The sequence below is a fragment of the Lytechinus pictus genome, chromosome 2 (genome assembly GCF_037042905.1).
Source record: "Lytechinus pictus isolate F3 Inbred chromosome 2, Lp3.0, whole genome shotgun sequence".
NCBI lineage: Eukaryota > Metazoa > Echinodermata > Echinoidea > Temnopleuroida > Toxopneustidae > Lytechinus > Lytechinus pictus.
Window position 1 is genome coordinate 9,738,506 of NC_087246.1, and position 21,720 is coordinate 9,760,225.

Sequence of the window (21,720 nt, forward strand, 5' to 3'; positions counted from 1 at the left end):
ACATTTTAAAGTTTCGCTTAATTTCACAAAATAGTTATATTCACATCCTGGTCCGTATACAAATGAGGGAACTGATGACATCACACACTCACTATTTATTTTGTATTTTATTATATGAAATATGAAATATTCTAATTTTCTCCTCATTGTCCTGTGAAACAAAGTTTTATTTTGCACTGAACATGTGGAATTACCATTGTTTAACATTTTATGGTTCAGTCAAGTTGGTCTGTATTGTCAAATCTTTAAAAATTGAAATATTGTATGATTCACACAATAAAAAACAAAAGAAATAGTTAGTGATGGACATCATTGATTCTTTCATTTGCATGTGACTAAGTTGTGCATATAACTATTTTGTGAAAAATAAGCGAAACTTTAAAATAACTTTCTTATTTTACATCCTATTTTGATGAAATTTTCAGCATTATGCTTGTCTGATTTTTCTCTATTGATTCAAGTCAACATTTTTCTGAGGTGGACTTGACCTTTAATATTCGTTACATGGGCAGCCTCATATAGATGGCACACTCATCTTGTTTCAATTTTTTTTGGAATAAGTGTGTGTATTCAAAAATGAAAAAAATATTAGTAATTAATTATGTAGTTCTCATAGACTCTGAACAGAAACAAGGTGGCTCCTACAGGCATTGTGTTGCAATCTCTCAAAGCAAAATATAAAAAGGCACTGATACTGACCATGTCTGCGTTTTTCCAACACCTGGAGCACCACAGATCTCTGTGATCTTGCTCATTGGTACACCACCTCCAAGCATCTCATCAAGTTCTTCACAGAATGTGATGATGGGTGGTAGGGACTGCTCTTTCTGAAGCATCTGAAAGGCTGTAGCTGTTCTCTTTCTATCCCCTACACCTGCAAGATTGGTCAATCCAAATGGGAAATTGACACATGATGATCTCATTTGCCTGTTTGTGAGTTTTGGGAGATGTAGGAATTAATGAAGTATTTGATGGATGGATAATATCAATGGATAGGATAATAGATGCAACAGTATGTATTGGACTGATACATGTAGATTGGTAATTAGATGGAATTGTTAATAAAAGGGATGGAAGACAGATAGATAGATCATAGATAAATGGATGGACGGATAGACAGACAGACAGATAGATGGATAGATAGATAGGTCGATAGATAGATAGGGCCATGTGTCATGAGGTCGCCCACCAAAAAGGGTTGTACTGTTATATATTTTGGTTAATCTGTAGAGTTATTTTTACATATTTTTAAAACCATATGAGCTATGCCAACAAGTTTGGTATTATATTGAAGCTGAATTCATTGGCTAAAAATGTACACAGTTTCCTTACTCTAAGATAAATAGAACTTGGCTATCTTTAAAGACAGAGCACCAGTGTTGATGCCGGAAGTGGTGCTGCCGGAGCAGTGCCACCTGTACAAAGTCAATAGAGATTCTCAATATTTTGTGCTATTTTGGGTAAAACGTTAATATTTTTTGTGTAAATTTGACTTCTAATGACAAATTTGGTATCAAGTGAAAGCTAGAACATTCCTCTTTACTGTTAATTGTTTGAAAAATAAGTTTGGCAATGTCATTGTCATTTAAAACAAAAAACAAGGTAAAATAAATTGAAAAAGAAATAGAAAAATTGTCAAAATTGTTCACTTTTCTCAAAAATTCTTCCATATTGGCACATATTTTCTTTACAATTATTCTTAATTTCAATGTAGCTTTTGTGTAAAAACAGAAATGTGATTTCTACTATTCTGTTGATGAAAGTGATACCTAGTTTTGTTACAGATCTTAAAGGTCAAATGACACAGGTCAGAGACATTCACACTAACAATATGTGAAGAATCTTAGAATAATCAATTGGTTTAATGCTATCACAATTTGCTTTAAATTGTTTTAATACCTTAAAATCTGATGAACACAGCAGATATACCTACCATGTAATGGTAATGCAGGCGAAAATAGCACACACAATATATCAATTTTTTGAAAAATATTTGCATAACTTTTGGTTGATTTTGAAGTAATTTCTTTACCATAAACCCAATAAAACTACCGGTATACATTGATATACACGTCTAACTCTGTACTTTTACAGATATATGATTATTTTGGTCATAGGGGGACTATACAAATTATTATGATCACTAATATGAGATTTAAAAAATTATCAATATTTTTCTATTCAACACAATATAACACTTGCCTTACACCTAAAAATATTTGGGTTCAATAAGCAATTTCCTTTCAGAAAATGTACACTTCTACTATAATAGTTAGTGAGATAGAGACTTTTGAAATTAAGGAGGCGACCCAAAAACAAAAATCACCATGTAATGCCAAAGTAGGTGACTTCATGACACATGACCACAGATAGATGGATGGACGGACGGAATAGATCGATAGTTGAAGTGATAGATAAGGATAATTTGATAGGCTTGATAGGTGGTTGGATAGATGAATGGATGTAAATGTGGAAAGATTGATGGATCAATGGGCATATATGGATAGATTGATGGCTGGGGAGAGAAATAGAAAGATGAATGGATTGGGAGATGGATGGAGAAACAGAAATATGGATGAACATGGGGATGGATGGTAATATGGATAGATAGATGGATGGTAATATGGATATATAATGGAGAGATAAAATGATGAACGGGTAAGTGGAAATACATAATAGGAGGATTGATATATCAGGTGATGGATAGAGAGTGAAAGGTGGACTGATGAACAGATAGAAGGATACAAACTTGTATTAATTGAATGATAAAGAGACTGAGACAAATGGCTTGATTAGAAAATAAATAAATGAATGAAATAAATCTAAATAATAAAGGCATGATTAAAAACATAAATATTATTTGTGAATTGGAAATCATGCTGTTTCACTGGAAATGTTAAACCCAGTACTCTGATAAAAACATGATGCACCATGTTATTTTAAGCACCTGATATTGAGCCAGTAACGGGAAGTTTGTTGGATTTTAGTCCTGAACATTCAGAGCCTGATGATATCCCTTTTAATAGCTCCTCGTCTTCAAGATCTTTCTCTGATTTCTCGTGCAGCACAGGATTAATTGCTCCCGACTTAAATGTCTTGATCAGCTCCAGAGCATCCTCTTTAGAAATATTTATCTCTGAAAAGGTGTTAGGTTAAAGAAAAAAACTATGACAATTACATCTACACAATATAATACTAGAAGAAAAAAAAGAGAATTATTAAGTTGATACTTGACTTTGAGAATGATATAAAACCACAAAAATATGCCATTAAGAATCAATTTTATTGACAAAGACAAGATTTGTAATTGTCACTGACCACATTCTACATTAACTTAATTTATACTAAATCCAAAAATGTTGGAATTATCCTGCTTTAAGTCACCAGTTCATTTACTGATGTCAAATTTTGTCTTCTCTCTTCTGAGTTGTGTGCACTAATTACTTTTTGTAGCTTACAAAATCTATCTGAAAGAGTACAAAGCTGTCACCTGCAATGATAAATACACAGCAGCGAGTACAATGGTAAAAAAAAAAAAAACAATGATGTGCGTTCGGTACTTGTCTCTCGTACTGTATACTGACAGGGATATATCAAAAACCTAATTGAAATTTAAATATGCATCCTATCATCAGAGTCAGGGTTGGGCTCAATTACAATTACAATTAGGTAATTGAAGAAATGTTAAATTACAATTACTTTTCAATTAAATTAATTTTTTTTTCAATTACAATTACTTTTGTCAATTACAATTTCAATTACTTTCATGAAATCAATTTATATTTTGTATGTAGTGTCATCCATTTCAACTTAATTCTATGTTTGAGAGAAACTGACAAAATGAATGATTATTAGCTTAGAGAGCATTGATCCTGCCTATCACTCCCTTCAATGCTAAAGTCAACTGACATTCTCAATAATATGCAGATCTGCATGCTTTAGTTTCATTTGTAGAAATCATGATGTACAACATGAATGTAAACTTGAATTGAGAGTTGTGACCTCGTTCATCAAGGGCTGATCCAGCTTTCAACTATAGGGGGCAGGAAAAATATTTTCATCCACTAAAAACTCACTTTTTGAGGAGGTATTCCCAACTTAATTCTAAAGATTTTAGTAAACATCTTACGTTTTCTTACTAACAAAATCAGGCCACTACATGAGTTTATACGAAATGTAATTTTGCTAGTATAAAAAATTACATAGTTTGATTCCGTGTTAGAACCTATTTTGTTTTGCAAATTTGTCCCAAATATTTCAGATGTTCAATTTGTGCACTTGTTATAGCAATGTATCCTCTTTCCTCTGGCTCCACATCATGGGAACAGTGGCGTAGCTACGGGGGGGCATGGGGGGGCACGTGCCCCCCCTGAGATTTGGTGTGCCCCCCCAGGTGCCCCCCCTGAAAAAAATTGGCAGAGCAAAAAAAAAGGGAGAAAGGAGAAAAGAAAAAAAAGAAGAAAGACAGAAGAGGAAAATAAGAGGAGGAAGACGAGTGAATGAAATAATGTGAGGGGAAGACTTGCAAAAAAAAAATCTTTCATGTTACCATATAAAATGTTTGCTTGCGCTTCGCGCCAGAATTGCCTGTTCGATGAGATTCATATCTTGCTCAATAGGCTGATATGGAGCAAGTTTTGAAGTCTATGTACAAAACATATTTTAGCTCGGACATCGAGCTTTCATATTTTTGTTTTCATTTACAAATTTAAGTGCTCTGTAAAATGTCCGTTTTTATGGTCTACATATCAGCATTTTAAGCTCACGCTGCGTGGTCACATTGTTTGATTTGCCAAGTTCATATTGTCTAGGTGTATTCCATAATGTTCCATAAAACAAATGTATTCAGAATGCTCAGATTCTAGGTCTAAATCTAAAACATGCGCGATAGCCTGCATGTTCTTTATTTAGAATGTACTTAAATTATCCAGTTTCACATCAGAATATCAATAATTGTCTGCTCACGCTTCATGATCGCATTATTAATGATACCCAATTAACTATATCCTATTTATGATTTACAAAATATGACTAGAGTGTCCCGCTTTTAGGTCTGAGATCTCAATTTTCTACCTCTCGCGCTTCGCGCTCGCATCAATTGTTTAGTTACATACCTATCCCATTTATTAATACAAAAAGTGCTTAGAATGACCATTTTTAGGTCGGAATTTTCACGCTCGCATTATTGAAATATATACCGTCTTCGTGGGTAACTGTAAGCAGTCCTTAACAGGTCCCTTTTCGATAATGCTAGAACAGTTAATAAAAATTTCTGCTCGCGCTTGGCGTTCGCAGTAACCATCTAGTTACATACGAATCTTGTTCAGGATCACACATAACATTGCCCAGAATATTAAATTTTCAGGACAAAATACATGAAAGTAAAAAAAAATCGCTCGCGCTTCGCGCTCGCACTTTTTATAAGGCTTATGAGATTATTTCATGTTAATGTTGTTTTATAAGAATAAAACTAAGAAGTGACTGATCGGGAAAATATAGGTGAAGATAATTTCGGGCACCGTCCCCTATTGGCGAAAGTCGGATCCGCCTTTGTGACACATACACACACACCTAAAAAATGGTGCCCCTCCTGAAAAAGCAAGGACCCCCCAGTGCCCCCCCAGGAAAAAAATCCTAGCTACGCCACTGCATGGGAAAGGATATATTTGCATGCAAGAGATTAAAGGTCAAGTCCACCCCAGCAAAATATTGATTTGAATAAGTAGAGAAAAAAACTAGCATAACACTAAAAATTTCACCACAATCGGATGTAAAATAAGAAAGTTATGGCAACTTAAAGTTTCGCATATTTTTCACAAAACAGTGTCATGCAAATGAGTCAGTTGATGATGTCCATCACTCACTATTTCTTTTATTTCATTTTTTACAGATTTGACCATATAAAGACCGACTTGACTGAACCATATACATGTAGCATTAAACTGCAAAGCTAATTCCACATGTTCAGGGAGGAATTAATCACTGTTTCATTTGACAATAGAAAATTAGAATATTTCATATCTCATATAATAAAATACAAAAGAAATAGTGAGTGGATGACATCATCAGTCTCCTCATTTGCATACCGACCAGGATGTGCATATATAACTGTTTTGTGAAATTAAGAGAACCTTTAAAATGTCAGAACTTTCTTATTTTACATCCGATTTTGATGAAATTTTCAGTGTTATGCTTGTTGGATTTTTCTTTCTTTATTCAAATCCAGTAATTGAAGTCAATTACAATTTTTCAATTACAATTACTTTCCCTTTAAAAATTTCAATTACAAATTGCAATTACTCAAAAAATATAATCAATTACATAATTGATCAATAGAGCCTAACCCTGAAAATTCAGAGCTCTGGTCTGGTGTACTACTACTAGAACTTAGAAGATATCTGCTTTTTATGGCCTAATTTGTAAGAAAACTAAGATTCGTCATGAGCACTAAGTTAGGAGCGGAGCAACTGTGCAAGAAATTTTGCACTTTTACTTTTTTAGAATGCAAAATTAGGTAAATTTTAGCACTTAGAAGGCATTATAATATTGGCATTAGGATGAAGAAAAATAAAACTAAAAAAGAAAAAAAAATTCTTGAAAAGTGGGAGAATGTATTATTAATGTTACTCTACGTGTTCGGGCTGCCGCAGTAACTCCACCCCCCCCCCCCTGAAACTGAAGGATATACAGTATCCCCTCCCAAAATCTTTACGGCCCACCCCCCCCCCCCCCACGAAGCCGGGCCACGATTTATGCCAGCAGTGATTCACACAAATTTATAAACTACTAGTAAGTTACAAATATTCGGAGTCAGACTCAGATGGCCGATATGGATGCTGGCATATGATATGGCTTCTAAGTTCTAGGGAGAAACCAACTAACATAATTGTAAATATATGGGACTACAAACGAAACTTTTGCTGGATAAAAACAGGATATGTCGCTGCTTGCTTACCCTTGCTGAGTTCTGATGGTTTCAGCTCCAAGATATCAGAAGTAGAACTAAATCCCGCATTGTTCAGCTTCAGTCTGAAGGATGGAGGTATAGGAAAGCTATTTATGTCACGCTGCATCGTGAGGTAAATTGTAAAAACAGGATATCAAATTGAATTCCCCGCGCATGTTTCCAATGTCGGCAGTCGCGTGATGATCGCGCCGGGCTGATGGCCGGGCGGCGCGGCCGGTCGGTCGATCGGGCTGCTGTCCGTCCGTACGTGGCTAAGTCTAAGCCTCTGTGGGGTCTTCTTATAACATTAACAGTAACATCCAAACGCATCAATATTCAGAAGATAAAGAAGACTAAGGCGCGCCGGGGCCCTGCCCCTGGGCCTGGTATACTGCCTGGTTGCATGCTGCTGAAGCTTGAACTTGGCCTAGAATGAATGGAGCCGAGCATGTTAATGTTTGGACCTCATTGGACTTGGTCTGACTTGGTACTAACGTTAGGAGTGGAGCCGAGTCTGAGGTAGACCCATATAAAAAGGTCTATTTCTTTCTGGGATGTGCTCTGCTGAGCTGAGACTTCATCAGGCTCCACTCCGTCAAAAAAAAATCAGAAAATTTTGTTAAAAATAAAAAACTCCTCCGCAACAGGGCAGGGGACATATTCAGTACGGTATCAATCATCAGTCTAAAATTAAAAAACGTTAAACTTAAAGTTAATCGCACTAACGTTGTAGCAACGCATTAGGTGTGAGTGAAGCTGAGGCGATGACGGTCGACATTAAGTAATTCTGGATTAGGCCTTTAAATAAGATAAAAGTAAAAACTAAAAAAATACTCAAAAAAAAAAGAAAGAATTTACACGAATTAAATTATTGAGGTTATCTTTGGTAATGATTTCCGCTTGATCTCGAATTTCGGCTTCTCTCATAGGCCTACATACAATATGTCAGTTTTGCTTTGTGAAATAAATATGATAAGCAGTTCGATAAGGGGAACTTTGGATAATTCAAATTTATGGGCAACTAAATTAAAAATAAGGTCTATGAATGAAATAGTGCAGATACTAACTATTGTTTAATCAAGTACAATTTTATTGATCTAATTCCTAGATTTGATCCCTAACAGAGTCTAGTATGCTTTGAATTTGGATCAGTTTGAAGGTAGCAAGCACTTTTGTGTAGATCTACAAATAACTTATGTCCCTAAAACCAAGGATAAACAATAAAACTTACATTCAGTTGTTGGATGGGTGGGCCGTAACGTAAGTAATTGGAGTGTTTAAACATATATTTTTAAATTTCTTCTCCTTCACAGCCCAGACGCGGTAGACGGCTAGCTACGTACTCGTACACAGTGTGAGGGACATTAGTCCCCATTGCCCCCCCCCTCAAGCCTTAAGGGGATTTCTAATTTTTCTACATCTAACATTAAAGTAGATCGAACTTAACTTCCATTGATAGTGGATATCTTGCATGTCCATGTCTCGCTCAGCTGAGAAATACCAGCAAAAGGGATGCAACTCTGTCTTTGCTGTATAGTCATGGTAGCTTGTGTAGTAGATCTAGTAACAGGTAGTCCCGAGTTAACGTTAGATATGTATTTGTGATATGGACGAGTTCAGAACTAAGCAATTTGTGCATGTATATACATTTTGCTGCACGTTTGGATGAATTTCAATACCATGTACTTGAAAAACTTAGATTATGACGAGATTGCACACTGGAATTCAGTGGTAAAAGGTTGTTTAATAACACTAAATAATGATAGCTGACAGGTATTTTTATAACTTTTTCCAAACAAAATGATATTATATTTCTTATTAGTAGTCTATTTTTTCTCCAGATTATTATTGACCTTTTTTCTAAGTTCGATCTACTGTACTTGACTATTTACAACTTGAAGAATTTCACTCATCGTTCCATGGCTTGTTTTGCTCAATAGTGAGCAAATGTCTAATTTCAGCAGTCAATCTGTTTTAGAAATCGATCTTTTTTATTGTTAAAGGAAACTTTGGCTACCTGGAGAAGAAACTGAGATACTGCTATTCTGCAATCTGATGTGTGCAAATTCTAAATCACAATGGCAGAGTTCGGAGCTCATCTTACTTCAGCAACCACTGACAATCGACCATCATTCTTTGAGGTTCTTGCCCAAGAGAGCCTAATGGTTACTTTGAGACCTGCTCTGTCCTACTTCTTAAAGGTAAGTCAAAGGGTACTCTTCATGAAAACATCATTTTAAAGAATTCAACAGCATCCTAGAATATTGTTCTACTACTGCACAATATTGTTGGCTCTCAAAGAACCTAGACTTTGGAGACATTGCATAGAACTTCTAGAAGAATTTTTTTCTTTTTTTAAATCAATCATTAGTCTTATTTACAAATTTGCAATTGAGGGATTGAATTGGCGTGGCGTCCGTCGTCTGTTGTCCGTCCACAATTTCCAAATTCTGCTTCTTCATTTAAAGTCCGATCTCAATTCTGATTGCTTTATTATGATAGCACTAGGTGGGGATTCAAAACTTTTACACAGAATTTTGAAACTCATTAAATATGCTAATTCATGCACATTTTTCAAAATTCACAAAAAATGCTGTTCCTTCTTTATTTATTGACCGATTTTGAGTTTTTTGCTTCCTTCTGGTAGATCTTCATGAGGTTCACAAAACTTCTACACAAAATTTGGCTAGAAAAAATTTTATGCTAATTTATGCAAAATTAATTTATGCATATTTTTAAAAATTCACATAAAATGCTTCTTCGTCTTTATTTGATGACCAACTTCGATTTTTTTTTTCATCCATCTGGTAGAGCTACATGAGGGTTACCAAACTTCCACACAGAATTTTGAAATTTTGACTAGAAAATTATTTATGCTAATTTATGCAACATTTATTCATAAATCACAAAAAATGCCCTTTCTCCTTCATTTGTTGATCAATTTTAATTTTGTTTCCTTTATATGATAGCTCTAGGTGGGGATACAAAATTTCTACACAGAATTTTTAAATTAATTAAATATGCTAATTTATGCATATTTTTCAAAACTCACAAAAAATGCTGCTTATTTAGTTGTTGACTGATTTTTTTGTTCCATCTGAGAGCTACATGAGGTTCACCAAGGTTCTACACAGATTCTAGAAATTTTGACTAGATAATTATTTATGCTAATTCATACAAATTTTATTCATAAATCACCAAAAAGTGCTTCTCTGTCATTTCTTCATCAATTTCAATTCTGTTTCCTCAATTTATGTCTCCAATATAATTCACTACAGTATCAACTGGGATGAAATAAAAAATTGTGTTAAATTTTGTTGCAAGATGCCGGATGAGCTCCACATCATTGATGTGCTAGTTTGCTCTTGCAACAGGAAATATAGACTAATTTTCTAGAGTTTATGAAATGATATTGAATGAAAATTTTCAATTTCAATAAAAAACTAATATTGCAATCTAAACTTTGTTTGATTTGCGAGGTATTAATGACTTTTCTCTAAAGTGTTTTAGGATTTTCCCCAAAGAATAAAAGGAGTGGTTTATTCAAAGTCAAGTTTTATATTAGACAACAAATTGAATATTGTATTGTAACTGAATAGATTATTGTTGTATTTGCTTTATGTTAGTGTATAGAGATTATTTTACTTTACCAGGTACTTGCTGAGAATCACCCTGCTCAGTTTGGAAGACTACATCGATGGTCTGATGAAGTATACTCCACCCTTGATCTTATACTACAGCATCACTTTCTCACCAACACTAGTAAGCAAATTTAAGTCAGAGACTTCATGAAGGTTAAATTATAATCTGCAACCATCGTCATTGTGAAATGCACTGGAATTTAACTGTAATAGCTGTAATAACTGTAATAACTAGTTAATTAGTGTTCCCTGGGCATTGTTGTCTAGAAAAGTGAGATGACTTTGTTATGTAAAGGCCCTGTCACATCGTCCTGTGCAAGCCTTTCGAGTGAGTTGCAGGTGATTGCCCGCAAACTCTCCTGCAACAAAGTTGTGAGCAAGTTCAAAATTTTTCTGCGTGCGCTTCTGCTGGCAACTGCGTGAGAGATGCGTGCAAGATACTGTCAATGCGGGCAACCTGCGGGTAGCAAAAATACTCACCCGCAAGGATTGCACAGAGAACAATGTGACAAGTTGGTTAAAGTAATTTGGTTAATTTTGAGCTTTAGCTTGTCTCATTCGTTTCGCGTGGGGTTTAGGCAGATCCAGAATTTCATGAAATTAGGGTTTGTGTGGGGGGGGGGGAGAAATGTTTTTAAGAAAGATATTCCTGCTTCCACCCAACAGGAACACTGCTCATGATATATATTTCTTCTCATTATCCTCCCTTTATGATAAAGCTCTTCTTCTTCTCATGCAGGTGCATCCTTTGCAGAAAATTTTTACAGCCTGAAGCGAGTTCCCCTCAGTTCAACCTCTGTTACCTCTACAATATCACAAGGTCTCCCAAAGAAAGAACATTTGCTGTCATTAGCACTGCTTGTGAGTAATGTATAGTCCCATCATGTTTTCATGAAACCTGTCTATTAAAACCAGGAGGGTGTTTCACAAAGAGTTAAGTCTAAGGTAATGCTTAAAGTGCAAACGTCATATGATATTATTAAACACACAATCTCAATCACACAGATCTCATGAGGATAATTTGACTAATGCGGTGATGGATTAAATGATACATATAAATGGGAAATTAAGTGCAAATTTTAGTCAGATATATATATATTGATTAGTGTACTACCATACCATTAAGAATTGATTCTGGAGGCATGGTCTTTTTTGTCTCATATCCTACTGTGCAGGGCTACCCATATGATCTACCTGCTGGATGCCCTTAGGCACGGTGTATGGCAAACCCTGAATGTTTGTTGCATTTAATAACTATAATTTCATCTAAACATTTCAGGTGGACAGAAAGTGTCTTCTTTTCATTTCAAAATAAGAAAAAGTCTCTACTTGCAACAAACTGTATTCATCCCTTTAAAATCTAATATTTCTTTTTTCCCCCCAAGGTTGTAATTCCATATATTAAGCTGAAACTTGATGCCAAATTTCATAAGTGGACTGATGAATCTCTGGATGCGAGCGATAGAGGGCGGCAAAGCATTAAGAGATATAAGAAAATCTTTCTTGCTGTGTATCCATATCTACATCTTTCTTGGGAAGTAAGTCTTATTTTCTGTTAATTTGTTAATATGTTAGGGTGTCGTGTCTGAATTTAATTTTTCATGGATAATTTTTCTCATATCCAAACCGACCCAATTATTTCAGTAGCTTACAATACATGGGCTTTTATCAACTTGCGAGTCCTTATCTTTACTCCACCCCCACCAACTTTATATCCCCCTTGTTCAGTTTTCAGCCAAAACTCACCATATTAGTGTCCTTAGTGGAAGAGATACAGTGTGAGATGAATTTGTTTTAGTTTTTGCATGATGAGGAGCTTATCAGTTCACAATCCAGATGGGGTGCCACATGTTGAGAAAAGTATCTACCATCTTTTCTGAAATGTTTTAGTGTCTAGCATCATCATTTTGTTTTGAAATATTTTACACTTTTTTATTCTGATTAAAACAGAATTGTGGACCTTAAATATCACTTGCGCACAAATGGGTTGCATCCCTTGCTCCTGACACTTTTTGAAGTTTCTTTTAGTGTTTGGAGGTTTCCTTTTAATTGACTGTGTATAAAATGGGAAATTCATTTATGTGAAATGAAGAGCAAATGTTTCTAATCAATTGCTGAAGTAATCCTAATTGTATGAATAATTTGCATATTTTTAGCACTCTGCTATATGAATGATATGCACTATACAAGTAACATTTACTATTGTTATTTTTACGTTACATCTCTCACAGTCATCTATTCTAGTGTATCAACTCCGATATCTGTTCAGACAGTCACATGTCCATTCTCCATTCCTTAAACTTGCAGGTAACATACAATGTTTATTTTTGTCTCTTACTCTATTTGTTAAATTACGTAAATCTACTCTAGTAAATCTCACACTGGTATAACCAGTGATCGTAGTAAAATATGAAGATTTATACTTATTTTTTCTATCAATATTGATTTGATGGCTTGTCATTTTCAGTTTTTTTTCTTCTAAAGTCCGTCCCAGAAAAAGGAAGCCGTAATTCAGTGTATTGTGTAACTATTTCCTTTGTTGATCATAAGTTTAATTCATGAGATGTACATCAATGAAAAGATATGCTTGCCTCCTCTTTCGTTTCAAGCCCATCTCAACGTTCAGAATGCATACATGACTGAGTTAGAACAATGTAAAGTGGTACTACTAAATTTCCATTTGCACAAACAAATGATTTTAAGTGGGTTTTTCTGGCTTTTACTGCTATCTATTTGGAAAACAAAGTTCATAATTCAAATATCAATTCTTTCATCTTTCATATGTGCATAAAATATGATTGAAGCATGGTTGAGAAAAAGTTGCATGAAAACGTGCTTGATTTCTACCTATTGGATGGATCATTGAAAAATAAGCATTTCTAACAAACCAGCAGACATTGGGCTACTGTTGAATGCGCAATGAGTGTGATTTTGTGGTTGGCTTGAATGTTATGTTTGAACTCAAGTAATAAATATTGCTTGAAATGATTAGACCAGGCAGGGGCAGTGGAATGTTGGATGGGGGTTACCCACTTAAAGGAAAACCTTCCGAGCTAAATGTGGCTTTCTCTTCTACTCGTGTAAAAAGTGATGTACCCTTTTCTGCTTCGCCCTGCCTCCTCCAAACATAATCCGCTACCCCTTTGAAATGTAGCAACGATTGAAATGACTAATAGAAGTTTGAGATAAAAATTATAATCGTTACCATTATAACATTGAATTCCCATAGCCATAGACTGCAGCCTGCAACTATAAAGGGCCTTCCTTCCCCTGCCTGAACAGCATTCTCTGTTAGCCTATTGTCTGCTGCTTTGTTGGGAAAACGAAATGCTTGTTTTCCAACGATCCTTCGAATAGGTAGAAATCAAGCATGTTTTCATGCAACATTTTCTCGATCATGCTTCATTCATATTTTACACATGAAGTCTTATATAGAAGAGGAAAAGATGGATATTCAAGTTATGAACACTGTTGTCCTGATAGATAGTAGTAAAAGCCAGAAAAAGTCATTTGAAAATACAATTTGCTCGTGCAAATGAAAATTTTGTAGCACCAATTTCTATTGTACTAACTCAGTCATGTGTGCGTAATGAACGTTGAGATGGATCTCAAATGCAAGAAGAGAAGCATATCTTTCTATTCATGTACATTTCATGAAGTGCCGGTAAAGTTGTGATAATGATTGGAAAAAATACACTTAATTACAGTTTCCTATTTTTGGGTTGCACTGTCTAATAATTTACTATAAAAGCACAATGCTCTATGATGTATAAATACATGAAAACATACTTTTTGAACAGAAATTATCTGCATTATTCACTCTAGAATAGAGGGGTCTACAACAAAATTAGATCAGCTTTAGACAACGACCAGTCAAGCACCAGATCCAGATTCAAAGAATTAGTTTTCTACTCTCTGGTAGAGGTTATTGGTTAAGGCTATAGATTGCAGGATTATATGATTACATGGGGCCTTTCTTAAAAAGAGTTGAGATTTGTTTGATGATCAGTCATAATTATGAAAATCCAGGAATGCAAACATATAGAATAGATATTTTGTATACTCATGTTTTATACATCATTGTTTTGATCGGAGACTGCGCTCTTTATTTTAAAGGGATGTTTTGTATATTTCCTGTTTGAAGAAGTATGACATTTATAGCCTTCCATTGTTGGGATTGGTTGAATCAGTCACAACTCTCTGCAGGTTGGGCACTGAAAATATATGCTCAAGGTGGAAAGATGTCACAACCAATATATCTCTGCACTGCTTCAATTTTCTTTTGTTCCTTGAATGCAATCACCATCAACCATCTGCTAATCAGACGATCGCCTAAGTAAAAAATCATATGAGATTATGCAATCCATGTGTTATTAATTTTTTTAGGTTAGATTTCAAGAAAACTCCTGGGGTCCCATGAAGTATAAATTTTGATTGGAAGACCTACCCATACTTGCTTTCTTCATTGTATCTTTTTTTTTTACTCAGGGGTGAAATTACAATACTTATCCAGGGAAGATATGTTGTTATCAAGTGACTCCAGTGATGCAATTTTATCTGCAGATCTAAGGTAATTATTAAGAAAGGTTTAGTTATATTCAGCCATGAACATTATCATAATATGGTATGATAATGAATATCTAAGGGTGCTATGAACAAAAACCCACCATGGTGAATAATGAATACAATACATTAGTATATAAATAATCAGTCTTTTCAGTGAAAAATGGAGAAAGATTAAAGGATTAGATATGCAATGTGAAGATATAATGATGGAGTATGTCTGTTATGTCTGATTGAAAGAGGATTCAAAGTACAGACCATGACATTGTGAGCTTCATTCACATTTGTCATTTTATATTTGGGGAAAACTTTCATACTGATTGGTTATCATGCCAAATGAATAGGCAAGCTCTCAATTATTTTTAGCTTGTTAAGAAAATTAGTAATTGCCAGCTACAATATATTCATGTTTACAACATTTATGACATATTTTGAGTGATGGTAGATGTAGAACTTAATTTCTTTAAATTTCCATTTCCTTTCCTATTTTACCAACGCTTTGTCCAAGTTGTAAGGCCATGTTATAAAATAAAATGAAATATGAGACATATTTTGTGATGAATTTGATGATTTTTATGTTTTCTTTTCATCATTAACTGTACGGTGTTTCATTTACTTCGGGTCCTGTTGTAAACCATTGGGCCTTGTAAAATAAATAAGATTTCTCTTGTCCAGTCTTGTTGCTGTGTGCCTATAGATCCTTTGGCCCGTATTCTGAACTCAGGTTTAAATTAAACCCTGGTTTAAAGTTGTGGTTTAACTATGGAGAGCCAATTGGGGCACAAATCCCTGACAGCACACATCCAATTTATTAACTCATTTGACACTCAAATTGTACATAATTGTCTGGGAATGATAACAGAAATATTTTGAAGTATTTTACTTTATTATGATATACAAAATAGTAAACATAAGAGAAACAGAATTTATGAATTTTTGGCTCCCCATAATTTTAGCACAGAGTTAGACCGTGGTCTAAGTTAAACCTGACTTCAGAATATGGGCCTTTGGCTTTTAATAGCTGGAAGTCAGAATATCTCATTGTTCAATCTTTTTTACGACTTGGCCAGGGATAGAACCTCCCTGATGCATTCAAGAGGGAGATCCTCTACCATAGAGCCACCTTGCCTGATGGAGGTCACAATGATTCTGATAATAATAATGATACTTGATATTTTAAATACCACAACTTGCAATGAAATATCTTAGCACCATCAAAATAGAAGATAAGTTGCTAGAATGAGAAAAAGAAAACTTATCATATTTTGGAACCTGTTGATATAATGATACATTCCATGTATCGCCAATCAGGAACATTTAGAGATTATCTTTGGAAAAAAAGTACAATTTTAATAATGGCCCAATTAGATCAGGAAAAGAACATTCTCTGCTTCTATTCGGAACTCTTTTTTGATATAATAATTTCAATACATTAAGACAATGCAAATCTACTATAATATCTCAATTTTTGTTTCTATGATTGTATTCTAGTTTGAAATCAAGACTGCTGTACTACATGAAGAGACTGGTAGGGGGAGTTGCTATTGCTATCTCAAATGGTTTATCTGTGGGTGTCTTCTTTCTTCAGTTTCTTGAATGGTGGTACATGAGTGAAGATCACCAGTCTGCCTTAGCTGCTACTTCATTGCCAATTCCAGAACCTCCTAAGGTGAATTATGAATAGAGTGGTTGATTTGAAGTTCTTTTGACCAGTGACACAACATATGCTACTGCAACCTTTGTTCCGGTCTTAATATCTCAGAGGGCATAGGGTTAGAGTTAGGATTGTCATAGATTTTGGGGTTCAGATTTTTCAGAATAATGTAAAAATAGGGATTAAGGTTTATTTAGTTGTGGACATAAGGTTTTAGGTTTGGCTTACAATGCAGATTTACCATCAGGACAATTGTCGCCAGAGCAAATGTCATGGAACCCTTATGACCAACTGTAAACCTGTAAGACACAACAAAATATCCACTATCATCGCTATATCCCCCCTCCCCTCCATTATTTATTTTCTCTGTAGAACCTTGAGTGTTGGTTCATAACAAAGTTCCATACCCAATCATTTTCATTTAAAAAAATCAAACCATGAGGTTTTGAAATGAGATCTAGTAGATGAATTACAAAGAGTTCCTATGTAAAGTCCCTGACAAATTCTTGGGCAACTTTTCTCAAAGCATCTCGTCAGTGATTTTCAGTTACTTGTTTGCACTTAGCTAATTATATTCAAGTTGTCTATAGTTTATAACAGTTATCAACAGTTTCTTTCAATGTACCTCAGATTGTGTAGATCAATTTATTGAACAGGCTGGGTACAAATCCGCAATACTCATTTTTAATACCAACTTTAGCATCTGTTGTTTTTGTTTTACAGGAGCGTGAACCAGAATACTGTCAGATTCTCCTACCAAGGGATGTGACACTCTGCCCTCTTTGTCAGAAGAAAAGAACAAATGATACTACTTTATTAACATCAGGGTAAATAAAGACTAAAATATGAAACGATCATGTCTTAAAGTGAATAATGTAATGGCGCCAACTATAGCCATTTAATGTAAAGTAAATGTTGAGCTGTAGTCACGCTGTCTTTAAGCACACATACTGGGTGTAACAAGTTCTTACTTGAGTCTCCAAAATGGTATCTAATATATATCTGTAGAATTTAAGATAGTTTACTATCAACAAGCTCCATCACTTTAAGGAGTATAGAAAATTAAATCTTTAATTCATATTTATGAATTATGCACAACATATAGTTCAGATTTATTATAATTTTTGAATATTTCTCAAATCTATCAAACATTTTTTGCATAAAATGAATTCATGTAAAATTAGGAATACACAAAGCAGACTGTAAAACATAGAAAAAGTTATATGAAAAAAAGTTTATTGATGAATTTATTCACAATTTGGCAATTTTATATCTACTACCTGATCATACTCTCAATTCATTTCTACCCTAACTTATTTCATACTGCAGCTATGTATTCTGCTACCCTTGTATCTACACTTACATCAAGAAACACCAGCGCTGTCCAGTGACCCGCTACCCTTCAGAACTCTGTCATCTCATCAAACTATACCCTCCTGATAGTTGAGACTAGATTTTCCATAGTCAAGAAACACCAGCACTGTCCAGTGACCTGCTACCCTTTAGAAATCTATCATATCATCAAACTCTACGATCCTGATAGTTGAGACTGAGACTACATCGTCCATAGTTAAGAAACGCCAGCGCTGTCCAGTGACCCCCTACCCTTCAGAACTCTATCATCTCATAAAACTCTACCCTCCTGAAAGTTGAGACTGGGACTATAGATCTTCCATAGTCCAGAAACACCAGTGCTGTCCAGTGAAATGCTACCCTTTAGAACTCTATCATCTCGTTAAACTATACCCTCCTGATAGTTGAGACTCAGACTAGATTGAGACTATAGATCTTTCAAAGTCTTCCACAAGGACAGCTAATCATATTTAGTTTGAAATAAAAAGAAATGTGATTAAGTGCTTTATTTTGTATTCATGTGCAATCTATTACTTGCAAAAATTTGAGATCAAATTATTACTGAGATAAAGTAGTATATTTTTATGATATTTCTTTGATTAATATTGTAACATTTTACAATGTTTTCAAAGTTTGATTTGTGTAATGATAGTCTAATTAGAATAAGAACAGTATTATTTATTTTAAAGTCATAAATCATAGAGATGATTTTAAGTTTGGTGTTTGGTGATGGTGATGGTGTTATGTCGATCTTTACACCAGCCACTGCTGTAAACTTGTGATTAGGATGGTGCTAGGACTGATATTACTACATCATCACTCTACTCAACCACCATTTGACGGTGTAGCAAGGTAATGTGGAAGCCTGATATATACTCTCAACACTACTGTATGCCGGCCAATGACTGCCATAGTAATATTCTCGGCATCGATGATGCTGTGAGTGCTTTATAAAATATGAATAAAATACCTAAATTTCAATAATCCCACTGCTCACCTTCAATTCTGAAGCACTCATGCTCCACCCATTAAACTGATAAACAAGTAGAACATAAATAGTACATGTGCAGCAGATAGACAAACAAGAAACTTGGTAAATTCTTTTTTGTCTGCTCAAATTATCCCGTGTGGTGGGAAATGCATATGTACAGCAGGCCTGCATTACATGGAAAGTTGTGATAGACATAAGTCTATAATCATCTATCTTAGTTATCCTAATATTTACTTTACAGTCCATAATTTGTAGCATTTTTGGTTTTGGAAAATTGCAATATTGTCTCAAAAGAATGCTTGAAGCGAGAGTATTTTGTAATATTTTTACAATATAATAAACCTCACTTGCACCTCAGATTTTTTAAGATTCTTGTTGCAATTTGGTTTTTTCATGGTGGTAAAATGAGCATTTGTTACTCGATCTATTATGCAATGGAACCCTAAATGCTAACCATGAGATATTTATAACAGTGCTGTTAGCACTGTGTCACTTGTTGATATATCATAATTATGATTGATTTCAGAGCAATCGTTATACATGTACTTCAATTGAATATTATAAATTTGTTTAATTGAGTGTTGATTTACTATAGTTTTGATAGACTACTGGAAGATTGATTAACTGTAGGGTTCATTAATTGGTAGATTGATTGACTTGTAGGTTGATTGATTGGTTAATTCACTGTTCGAATGATTGATTGACTGATGGGTTAATTTATTGATTTGCTTATTGATTGATTGGTTGATTTACCAGAAGATAAATTGATTAACCAGTAGATTGATTCATTATTAATGGGTTGATTTTAATATTGGTTGACTGGTATAGTTGCTTGATTGACTGGTGGTTTGATGGACTGATTGCTGTGTTGATTGATTGGTTAAATTATTGGTACGTTTATCTATTAATTTACTTATTTATTGGTAGGTCAATTATAGATGGTGTATTTTACTGGTAGATTGATTGGTTGATTGATTGATTGATTCCTGGTTGGTTGATTGACTGGTTGGTTCCTGGTAGATTGATTTATTGATTCCTGGTAGAATGATTGACTGATTGATTCCTGGTAGATTGATTGATTCCTGGTAGACTGATTGATTGACTGTTAGGTTGATTGACTGACTGGTTGGTTCCTGGTAGATTGATTGGTTGACTGGTAGGTTGATTGATTGATTCCTGGTAGATTGATTAATTCCTGGTAGATTGATTGGTTGACTGTTAGGTTGATTGATTCCTGGTAAATTTATTCACTGATCGATTGCTGGTAGATTGATTGGTTGACTGGTAGGTTGATTGATTGATTCCTGGTATTGATTGATTGATTCCTGGTAGATTGATTGGTTGACTGGTAGGTTGAATGGTTGATTGACTGATTGATTCCTGGTAAATTGATTGGTTGACTGGTAGGTTGATTGATTGATTCCTGGTATATTAGTTGATTGATTGATTCCTGGTAGATTGATTGGTTGACTGGTAGGTTGATTGACTGATTGATTCCTGGTAGATTGATTGATTGCTGGTAGGTTGATTGACTGATTGATTCCTGGTAGATTGATTGACCGGTAGGTTGATTAACTGATTGATTCCTGGTAAATTGATTGATTTATCGATTACTGGTAGATTGATTGATTTATCGATTACTGGTAGATTGATTGGTTGACTGGTAGGTTGATTGACTGATTGATTCCTGGTAGATTGATTGGTTGACTGGTAGGTTGATTTATCGATTCCTGGTAGATTGATTGGTTGACTGGTAGGTTGATTGACTGATTGATTCCTGGTAAATTGATTGATTTATCGATTCCTGGTAGATTGATTGGTTGACTGGTAGGTTGATTGATTGATTCCTAGTAGATTGCTTTACTGATTGATTCCTGGTAGGTTGATTGACTGGTTGGTTTCTGACTCTCTTCGTGTGTCCGTGTTTTACACTCTAGTTGTGTTATGAATGGGGAATTTTCTTCAGGTTATCGGGGGGGGGGGCGTAAAAAGACACGGATTTCCTCCTATATGTGTTGGCTCAGTTGGTAGAGCGTCCGTCTCACAACCGGGAGGTCGGGGGTTCAAACCCCGGCCGCGTCAGACCAAAAGACATTAAAAGATGGGAGTTGCTGCTACCCTGTTTGGCGTTCAACGATTAAAGGGATAGAGCCTCGTCGATCTGGCGCTGCACAGTGGCTGCCGGGCCCACGATCAATTGGGCAAAGCAAATTTTCGGAGTATTTCATTTCATGTCTATTTCGAACAATAAATTATGGATTTTTCATTTTATCATATTTGTTTCTGCTCTGTATAGAAATACTTGCTTGGTAATTAAGGAAAGATAGAAATGTTGAAGGAATTCAATTTGAGAACCATGAAATAAACAAAATTTTGTATGATGATGATGTATAAATGTTAAATAAAAAATACTCCCTTGGAAATCTTTAAAACCTTTTTGAAGAATTAGAGAAAATCAGTGGTCTAAAGATAAACAAAGGAAAAACTAATAGTTTTGGATGGTATATAGGGATAATGACAGACCTCAGATACTGTTGTTGGGGGGAAAAAATCAGCATATCGGGTGTTTACT

At 34.8% G+C, this 21,720-nt stretch overlaps 2 protein-coding genes across 5 annotated transcripts in view; one reads left to right on the forward strand and one right to left on the reverse strand.

The window, feature by feature from the left end:
• The window catches only part of LOC129253578 (DNA repair protein RAD51 homolog 3-like), an 18,445-nt gene extending 10,962 nt beyond the window's left edge, over positions 1 to 7,483 (reverse strand). Inside the window, exons 1-3 of one of the 2 annotated variants that reach the window (XM_064109034.1) lie at positions 6,956 to 7,483; positions 2,948 to 3,136; positions 700 to 874 (exon numbers count right to left, since the gene is read on the reverse strand). In XM_064109034.1, the coding sequence (XP_063965104.1) occupies positions 700 to 874; positions 2,948 to 3,136; positions 6,956 to 7,073 (482 nt within the window). In that variant the 5' untranslated portion in view covers positions 7,074 to 7,483. The remainder of the gene's footprint in view (positions 1 to 699; positions 875 to 2,947; positions 3,137 to 6,955) is intronic. The other variant, XM_064109035.1, reaches the window with a different exon arrangement.
• On the forward strand, positions 6,729 to 19,912 carry LOC129254846 (peroxisome assembly protein 12-A-like). 3 transcript variants are annotated; one of them, XM_054893384.2, is made up of 10 exons: positions 6,729 to 7,079; positions 8,950 to 9,147; positions 10,600 to 10,708; positions 11,327 to 11,448; positions 11,973 to 12,125; positions 12,819 to 12,894; positions 15,076 to 15,157; positions 16,642 to 16,819; positions 17,528 to 17,631; positions 18,134 to 19,912. In XM_054893384.2, exons 2-10 carry the CDS (start codon positions 9,025 to 9,027, stop codon positions 18,249 to 18,251), a joined length of 1,065 nt encoding a protein of 354 aa, XP_054749359.2. In that variant the 5' UTR covers positions 6,729 to 7,079; positions 8,950 to 9,024; the 3' UTR covers positions 18,252 to 19,912. The 3 variants fall into 3 exon arrangements, with proteins under 3 accessions (XP_054749359.2, XP_063965107.1, XP_063965108.1); XM_064109037.1 differs by having other exon boundaries at positions 6,900 to 7,042; XM_064109038.1 differs by lacking the exon at positions 6,729 to 7,079 and adding an exon at positions 7,177 to 7,433.
• Positions 19,913 to 21,720: the final 1,808 nt, after the last annotated feature.